Source organism: Chenopodium quinoa, unplaced genomic scaffold (genome assembly GCF_001683475.1).
Source record: "Chenopodium quinoa cultivar QQ74 unplaced genomic scaffold, ASM168347v1, whole genome shotgun sequence".
Lineage (NCBI taxonomy): Eukaryota > Viridiplantae > Streptophyta > Magnoliopsida > Caryophyllales > Amaranthaceae > Chenopodium > Chenopodium quinoa.
Window position 1 is genome coordinate 1,096,680 of NW_018742541.1, and position 10,166 is coordinate 1,106,845.

The 10,166-nt window shown below is 35.9% G+C and overlaps 2 protein-coding genes and 1 pseudogene across 2 annotated transcripts; 1 reads left to right on the forward strand and 2 right to left on the reverse strand.

Moving 5' to 3' along the window:
* Positions 1–2,768: 2,768 nt before the first annotated feature.
* On the forward strand, positions 2,769–3,452 carry LOC110720209 (F-box/kelch-repeat protein At1g57790-like). The gene has a single exon (XM_021899218.1). It carries the CDS (start codon positions 2,769–2,771, stop codon positions 3,450–3,452), a length of 684 nt encoding a protein of 227 aa, XP_021754910.1.
* Positions 3,453–4,060: 608 nt separating this feature from the next.
* LOC110720210 lies at positions 4,061–6,381 on the reverse strand (annotated as a pseudogene).
* A 2,030-nt stretch (positions 6,382–8,411) lies between these two features.
* Positions 8,412–9,948, reverse strand: LOC110720082 (L-type lectin-domain containing receptor kinase IX.2-like). The gene has a single exon (XM_021899083.1). The coding sequence runs from the start codon at positions 9,927–9,929 to the stop codon at positions 8,412–8,414; it is 1,518 nt and encodes a 505-aa protein (XP_021754775.1). The 5' UTR covers positions 9,930–9,948.
* Positions 9,949–10,166: the final 218 nt, after the last annotated feature.

Sequence of the window (10,166 nt, forward strand, 5' to 3'; positions counted from 1 at the left end):
AAATTATTTATATAATGTAATATTCCTAAAACAAAACTAAGGCCCTATTTGGTTTGATGTAAAAGGTTTTCATAGAAAATGAATTTTTCATTTTTTTTTCCCATTTTCCTTTGTTTGGTTTGTTATGGAGTGGAAAACAATTTTTCAAGGGTGAAAAATTTCATCTTTAATGATGGAAAACATTTTCCTTCCAAAAACAAGGGAAGCCACATTTTCCTCTCTTCCTTACCTCTTTTTTTACTTCCCTCTCATTCATCCCTATATTTCCACTCTTATTTTTTATTTTTCTTGGACTTTTCTTGTATGCAACCAAACAATGGAAAACTAATTTGCAATTGTGTTTTTCCTTGAAAATATGTTTTCCATGAAAACTAATTTTCCATTGAAAATGTTTTACGTTAAACCAAACGGGACCTAAGGGGAAAAAGGAATAAATGCAAAACTTGAGTATATTGTATTACGTCGTAGTACATTTAATTGTCAATAAAAACTAAACTTTATAAAGAAAGTAAAAATAGGAAAATATAATCAAACACAGAGTCAAGGCAATACTATTGACGTACGAGTTGAAGGTTCTCCGAGCTATATTGGGCTAGCTGCTAGCTTTAAGATATTACTGTACTAACTTGGTATCTTCTCTTACCTTGTATTTTGGTCCTCTGTAATTTGATTTTAATTTTACTAAATTTAATATGTTGATGATTATATTATAGAAGTGAGAATATTGCTACTCGTACAATATTATCATCATAGCTAGATATAGCATATAGAATATATTCTTATCTTATGTACTTATTATAATATATTATAACCTTTAAATGTATTGATCAACTGAAATCACTCGAATCTGATATTAATTGTCTTGTATTGCACATCAGGGGGTTTTTTCGTCAAATCCATTTCAAAAGTTGGGGTACATTTGTAATTTAATTTTGACCTAGCTTCATATTCGTCGTCGAACCGTGTAGTGTGGATTTCAGAATTTTTGTTTGGCAATCACCGACAATTTCATGGTAATGGTGAATGGGAATTCTGCTTGGAGCCAATTTCCACCATTTGTAATTTTCCCGGCATTGTAATCGCAGTTGTCGCACGTGCTGAATTTAGTGTAAATTGGCAAGTACTGGAATCCGGAGGTTGTACGACCGGCGTAACTGCAATTGGGATCTTAATCGTCCAATTGTAGTCACGAAATAACCCCAACCAGCTTTGCTTCGTGTTTTGCATGGTGGAATCAATTAACTGCATATAATTGAAAAATAAGAATTGAAATACCTGGTATTGCGAGTAATCAATTAAGTTTGAACCGATGAAACTTAGATCTGAATGAAATGGGAACTGGTGTGGAGCTGGAAATGGGATGGTCGCCAATTTCTTGTCAAAGATCACATAATTTTGAGATGGGATGATAATGGCGTTCGATCTGTACCCATCCTTATAGAATCGAACATCTTCTGATGTTCTGCAACATATTTTCTAACGAGTTGTACATCAAAAGCATTCCTGAATTGCGAGGCAAAACTACGCGAGCTTGTTGTCAAGGATGGTTAATCTTACGCGATTTTTCCAAGAAGAACCTATTCTCTATGCAAAATCTAATACTTTAGAGTATTTTCTTCTTCCAGCATTACCAATTAGTGAAGACGAAGAGTTGTTAAGCTGTTGTGTGATCACTTCGAATTCTCTTCCAAATAATCCAAAGGGTTGTGTTCTGTTTTTGTTCTTTGAAGACAGAGTATTTTCTTGTAGTCCGAGTATAAATTGTACTAGTTGTATAAATTGTACTAGTTGGGTGAGTCATAGGATATGTAATATTGCTGAAATAGCATTAGTCGCGGCTGTAAATGGAGTTATGTACGACATGGCTGTTATAAAAGATCCGGATGACTATTATTTAGAGGAATATATGGTGAGTATGGAAGTCGCGGTAGCAGATGATGGCTCCGGATCCTACTCTCTCGCCTTAAAGCCCTTGCACCAGCTAACGTATCCAATTTGTGATCGTGATTGTTATAATCAAAAGTATTATTTGGTTGAATCTTGCAGTCATATATTTTGTGGGTGTTTTTAGACGCTTTTTGTGGGATACTCGAACCAGTGAAGTCAAAGTTTGGGAATTGCATAAGGTTGGATCGAAGTGTGTAGAGACTAAGTGTTTGTGTGGTCGCTCGCTTTTTGTAGGTGATGATTGTTGTACTTGGTGTTGGGGAACTGCGACATCAACTGGAGTCCGAGAGAATTGTGTCTACTTTCTTTCTCCCACTGATGGTCGACTCCTTTATGTTTATAGATTAGATGATGGTACATTGACTCTGCATTTGACTTGTGAAGCCTTGCTCACCCCTTTTAGCTCGCCTATTTGGGTAAATATGATGCCACCACAACAACATTTTTATAGGTTAGTACTTGTACTAGTTCTCTTCTGTTGTTTAAGTTCGTTTCTATTTTAACTTTGTATTCAACCAACTTTCTCTGTTTTTTGTAGTGAGAGCTTACTAGTTGTCCAGGAAATCCAAGGACAACAATTGAACAACACCATTATGAGTGATTACGCTGATGAGCTGCCAAAAGAAAGAAGCAGCATGTTCGTCGAGCTTCCCAAAAACATGATACACTTGGTGTCCAAGCATATGCATTTGTTCGATTATTGGAATTTCCGAGCTAGTTGTAAGACATTTCACTCAACACTACCTAAATTGTGAGCCAATACCAGTAGCATACTCCCCTTGTTTATCTGGTTTAAGAATAGTCGCGGGCTATTTCAACTGATGGACCCAAGTCGAGAAGACTCACATAGTATGATCCTTGATTTATCTTTGGATCCTTTCATTATTGATTTCACCAAAGATGGGTGGCTAGTATTATCTATTGCGAAGACACAATCGATACAATTTTGCAATCCCTTAACAAGAGTAAAGGGGGACTATCCCCCAAATGAAGAGGTCAGACTTTATAATGTTGGAAGCATTGGATTCTCAACAAATCCTACGTCTCCTGACTGTGTGACTGTTAAGTTTGTTTACGAGGATGATTTAGTCATCTACTACCATCGATATGGGGATAAAAGGTGGACTCGATTTGATGTGGACAACTATGACAATGAATTTAGTGTTGGGACTGGTAGTCCAGTTTATTTTAATGGAGCATTTTACGTACTTGACAGGAACCTTGGGCATCTCGGAGCATTTGAATTGGTAGATGGAGGTGGAAGTTGGAACATTTATCACACTCCAGTTATTCCATTTGCCCATTTTCATTCAACTCAGTTGAGTGTGGTGGAAAACTCCTTGCTATATTCATTGGCCATATGGGATCGAGAGTCAAAGTGTTCGAGTTTAACCATTTTAAAAAAACATTGGGTTGATGTTCAAAATCTTGGTAACTATAGCTTGGTTATCCATCGTTCATCGTCGATTTCAATACCGACCTCAGATGACGGAATGAGAAATTAAATAAGATATATATTTCAAGGCTTAAAGGAAATAGTATAATTTTTTACTCGCTTGATACTTGTATGTATCATGTTTCCGGAAGTGAAAAATCCATGAAGATCTTTTGTAGTACTGCTGAACCATTAAATATTTGTTGGCTCTAACTTTGATTTTATTAGTCTATTGTATGGATTAAATGTTTTTTATAGTCGTTATACAATTTATATGCTAATTATTTTTTATGGATTAACAATTTTTTTTTAGTCATTATACAATTTATATGCTAATTATTTTTCAACCTGCATATTTCGTTCTAAAACATACTTTTTTTCTTCAAATTTTTTTGTTGGAAAATACTCATTATTGCACATTAAGACATAAATTTAAAGAACTACAATCAAATATATAGAAAAAACTTTCACGTTAATTCACACTATCAGCCTTTCATGATGATTAAATCATTCAATCTGTTTTTACTCACTCCGTCCCTAAATTACATTCTTATTTCTCTCTATTATGTGAGGATTAAATGATAGAAGTAGGAATGTAATTTAGGGACGGGGGGAGTACTAATATAGTAAGACTTGTAAGTTGGAAACATTCTAGAGGAATACAATGAACAAAGAAGATTGATAGAGCAACCAAAGGAGATTTAATGTAGCATTTTCTGTAATCAGGTTATGAAGTCATTGAATGTTTCCCTTTTAAATTAGGTGCCTACATATGTTTCTTTTTTAGTTTAGTACTTATACTAGAAAGCCTAAAAAGTTATTCAATCAAATGACGATACAACATGCAAAACACCAAGGAATCACTTGCTACCATAAAGAATATAAAAAGGGCAATTTTGTTCAGGCGAATAAAATCTAGATTCTAGAAATATAAGGCTGATCAGACTGCTGCATTCTCTAGCAGTAAAGGAGTAGCGCCGGAAACAACTATGTGAGAAGAAGAGGATCTTGTGGTAGCACTGCTGCCTGTTAACCCAGAGGAGGATGATACATAGAAAGGCTCTGCATTCGTCGTTGGTGGAGAGCTATAGGTAGGAACCGGGAATTTTGTAGGCAGGTTAGGCAAAGGAGACTCCTTGTTAAGAACATTTATAACCTGTCTTATAGTAGGACGAAAAGTATATTCAGGATGACTACACCACAACCCAACAATCATTAAGCATTCCATTTCCCGAATGTCAAATTCTCCTTGAAGCATATTATCGACTGCATCAAGAAGACAGCCTTCTCCATAGAGCTGCCACACCCACTCCATCATACTCATCACCTTACTAGGCTCTTCATTGGTTTCAACAGGCCGCCTTCCACAAGCAATTTCAAGGGCCACCACCCCAAAACTGTATACATCAGATTCTTTGCTTGATTTACCTGTCATAACACACTCTTGTGCTAGGTAGCCTAAAGTGCCGGCCAATACAGTTGTTTGTGATCCTCGATTGTGGTCTACGAGCCTAGCAAGCCCAAAATCTCCAAGCTTAGCATTAAAATTTGAATCAAGCATGACATTGCTAGACTTGATATCCCTATGCAACACACATTGTTCCCAATTTTCGTGCAGGTACAGCAAGGCAGATGCCAAGCCATGGGCAATTTTGTACCTCTCTGCCCACGGTAACACCATCCTCCTCTTGTTGGCGAATAGATGGGTGTCAAGACTTCCATTAGGCATGAATTCATAGACAAGAAGCAAGTCTCCTTGTTCATGGCACCAACCAAGAAGTTGAACCAAATTTTTATGCCTCAAACGACTGATAACCTTCACCTCTGAGATATACTCCTTTTTCCCTTGTTTCGATCCCCTTGATATCTTCTTCACTGCAATATCCCGGCTTAGATCAGACAGATAACCATTATAGACGCCTCCAAAACCTCCCTGTCCTAGCTTTCCTTCCTCGAGAAAGTCTCTAGTAGCACGAATAAGCTCATTGTAAGTGAACCTCCTTGGCCCAGTATCCTGGTCAAAATCATTATCCATGTCAATATTTTTGTCATCATTACTTTCCCTGAATCTCCTACGCCTCCACATAAACACAATTGAGCCTAATCCAATTATTAAGACACTAATTCCAGCTACAAGGCCCCCAATCATTGCTGCTTTGCTATTACTTTGGCGGCTTGTCACACTAATATCCGTATCTTCTAAAGTAGAGTTGAAGTCCCAAGAATGGATGCTATGAAGTTCAACATTTTTACCTGTTGCAGCAGAGAACCCAACTCTGACTGTTTCCGGAAGAATGGAGCTTAAGTCAACGATATATGAAAGGTTAGATTCCCCATTAAACACAGGATGATCATCATAAGTTAGGAAAACACTCAAATTCTTTGTCACAGAATCATAAGTTATCCAAGAATTTGCCGTAGTACTCCTGTTTTTCAGGCCCCCATCCACTGTATTATTAGCCTTTGAAACTACAGACGCAACATCAATTCCCAAATGATCACCAATCACATCATACCCATTCCTGAAGGTGTCATATTCGACAGCAACAAATTGATATTTACTGGTAACTTTGGCGTTCACAACCAAACCAAGACGCCCACCTGTTGAATTCTCTGGAGCATACTCTGTATAATTATCAAAAGGCGCTATGAAAAAAGTCATCCCGTCACTAAAACGTTTATTGTTGCCCACTCTTGTGATTTTGAATGAAAAATGGGTGGTAAAGTTTGTTTTCTTGCTGGTTTTTTTGTCCCAAAGACGGACAGGTTGATTATAGGATGCTCGTCCTACACTGACTTTTAAGATCATCACCTCTCACACTCTTTGTGAGCTGAATCACCCCATTTGCAGAAAATGTATCATTCTTGTAGGTGATATTTCGAGAACTATCTTGGTCAAATCTAGTGAAGTTAAAGAAAAGTGATTCAACCTGGTTGATAAATAAAAGCAAAGAAACAAATGAAACACACTTTGTACTCACAATAATTGATTCACTCATTCTGAAAATTCTAAACAATGCAGTAATAAAATTTATTAAGACACAAAATTGTAGCTTTTTTTTTGGTGCTAAGCTACAAGAAGGTAGATAAATAATAAAATGTAGCTACAAATTCATTGATACGATAGACTAGCTCATTTGTATCATTGATACGATAGACTAGCTTGATTTTTTCAAACTTAATGTAATTAACTAGTAATATCCCAGCTGCAACTTATTGAGCACGACAATTAGTTTATGACAAATCATTAAAAAGACAATGACAAAAAATCATATATATAGTGGTAAAACCTTAAAAATTATTGATAATTAAGACTTGGCACTTGACGACTTCAAAATTCTACCTTGGGCGGCCAAATAGAAAAAAAAAATGTTCCTATGTACGTCAAGTCACAAGTTGAATTCCCCACAATCTCCACTAAATATATATAGGACAGATTTTCAAAACGAACACTGAATAATACATATATATCTAGTGCAACTTTATTAGATACATGTCAATACTATAGGTCATTGGGATGAAGTATAATGACGAACCAAAGCTGCATATTGATATGCTCATTTCAGTAGATTGAAATACAGAGCAAAAGATACAAAAGAATGAAGAAAGGCAGATAAAATTTATAAGTTGGAATACAAAGCTTGGCTTAAATTTACTTAGAAAAGTCCAGGTTACACTATATTCAGTTTTCTGGTAGTAATATTTCAGCTTCAGTTTGTTTACTATGTCAAACACACACTGTTCTAATAATCCTATGTTATAAATAAAGGACCGTGTCTAACTGGTCATAACAAACTTAGTCAAAGAAATCTAGATTAAAGAAAAATAATTAAAATCCATATGTTTATTACTGTCAATTACCAATGCTGACATTTACTATGGAAAATAAATACTCCCTTCTTCTTTAAATACGTAGTCCTGTTATCCATTTCATCCAAGTTGATTTACTTATGTGAACATGTGATGTGTATCCTACCACGTAGTCTTTCTTGTTCTTCATATCTAATGCGATATGTGACCTTCCATTAACTCTTTCTCTCGCGATCAATTTTATTTATTCTAGACTTCTAGAGCGTCAATACACAATAACCACTAGTTCTAGCTTAGTACAGGGTCAATTAAGTCTGTTCAAATTTAGAGCCTCCTATTAAAAGTCCAGGAAATAACTATTCTAGATTAAAAAACATTTATACATTGCATGCACAAATTCAAGTCAATGGAAAAAACATTTTGCTCTCTAAAAAGAAAGAAAAAAAAACACATTCAACTCATGAGCTAGGTGCAAAGAAAAAAGACGTACAGTATATACATATTTCTCCATTTCCAAAATGTGACACCATTTACCTTTTAAGAAAATTTCACAATTATTACAGGTACTAATGTAGAATCAATAGTAAGCAATCTGAAAAAGAGATCTCTAGTCTTAGATTCTTACAACGAGGCAATGAGAGAGTAAAAGCTTTCCTGGTGAAGGACTAACCTTTGGCAAATAATGGGATGAATCATAAAACAGATTTTCTTTAAATTGTAAGGTATATATGATTAACAAAGCAGTATTACATCTAGAAACAAATATGGAGTAAATAACAATACTAGAGTGAAAACATAATTAAATTGATGCAGCAATATTCTTGAAATACTTCAATGTAGACAAGTAGTACAGACTGTATGTATCTTCAGAGAGTTACGGTAATGAAATAATTTTAATAAACTTACAATATATAAACTTAGTATAAATTGGCAAATCAGACTTCAGCACTGCATTCCCAGACAACAAGGGAGAAGAGTCATCACTTCAGCACTACTCCCTGTAAATCCAGAAGAACATTGATGTAACAACGAAAATTTGTAAAAACCACTTTTTAAAACATTTTTTTTTAAAAAAAAAAAAAAAAATCTTATAATTTTATTTTTATTTTTATTTTTATTTGAGAAAATACTTAAATATAATTTTTTTATGAGATTACACCTTAGACGGGTGATATTGACCATATTTTCTGGCGTTGACCCTAACTCCTTTTTTTCTTTTTTATGCCAATACAGTTGTTTGTGATCCTCGATTATGGTCAACGAGCCTAGCAAGCCCAAAATCTCCAAGCTTAGCATTGAAATTAGAATCAAGCATGACATTGCTAGACTTGATATCCCTATGCAGCACACATTGCTCCCATTCTTCGTGGAGGTATAGCAAGGCAGATGCCAAGCCATATGCAATTTTGTACCTGTCTGCCCATGGTAAGACCGTTGTCCTCTTGCCTGCAAAAATATGGGAGTCAAGACTTCCATTAGGCATAAATTCATAAACTAGAAGCAATTCCTTTTTCTCATGGCACCAACCAAGAAGTTGAACCAAATTTTTATGCCTTAGACGACTGATAACCTTCACCTCTGATACATACTCCCTTTCCCCCTGTTTAGACCCCTTTGATATCTTCTTGACTGCAATAATCTGGCTTATATCAGACAAAAAACCTTTATACACGCCTCCAAAACCTCCCTGCCCTAACTTCCTTTCCTCGAGAAAGTTGCTAGTGGCACGAATAAGTTCATTGTAAGTGAACCTCCTTGGCCCAGTATCCTGGTCAAAATTCATGTTACCGTTACTTCCCCTTGATCTCCTCCGCCCCCACATAAACATAGCTGATCCTGAACCAATTATTAAGACACTGATTCCGGCTACAAGGCCACCAATCATTGCTGCTTTGCTACTGCTGTGGCTGCTTGTCACAGTTGTGTGATTTTGCCATGGTACATTGATATCGGTATCTTCTAAGGTTGAGTTGAAGTCCCAAGAAAGGATGCTATGAAGTTCAACATATGTACCAGTTGAAGACGTGAACCCAACTCTGACTGTTTCAGGAAGAATGGAGCTTAAGTCAATGATATGCGACAGGCTAGATTCCCCGTTAAACACAGGATGAGCCTCATAAGTTAGATAAACACTCAGGTTCTTAGTTACAGAATCATAAGTTATCCAAGAATTTGCTGTAGACCTGTTTTTCAGTCCCCCATCCACTGTAACATCAACCTGGGAAACTACCGAAGTATCATCAATTCCCAAATGATCACCAGGCAGATCATACCAATTCTTGAAGGTGTCAAATTCGACAGCAACAAATCGATATTTACTTGTAACATTGACAGCAACAACCAAACCAAGACACCGACCATATGAAGTCTCTGGAGCATACTCTGTAGAATCATCAAAAGGCGCTGTGAAAAAAGTCATACCATCACCAAAATGACTAGTGTTGTCTGCTGGTTTAATTTGGAATGAAAAGTGGGTGGTAAAGTCTGTTTTCTTGCTGGTTTTTTTATCCCAGAGACGAACAGGCTGATTATAGGATGCTCGCCCTACACTTGCTTGAAGATTAGAACCCACTGTACTCTTCGTCATCTGAATCACTCCATCTTCAAAATGTGTATCATTCTTGCAGGTAATATTTCGAGAACTATCTTGGTCGAAACCAGTGAAATTAAAGAAAAGTGATTCAACATGGTTTAGGAAAAAAAGCAAGAAAACAAAAAATTGAAACACAAACTTCATATTATAACAGTGAATTATGCATCCTCTCATTTCCAAATTTTTGTTAACAATGCAGAAACACTGGTGAACAAAAATTTTAGAGAAAAGAATTACAAGGTTGCATTGCAAAAATTTGTTCCATTAATAAGGTGAACAAAGCTTATTAATAAGGTGAACAAAGCTTAATACTACTACGGAGTACTAAATTCTGGCCAATTAATTTACTAGTAATTTCCCAGCTGCAACGTATTGAGCAAG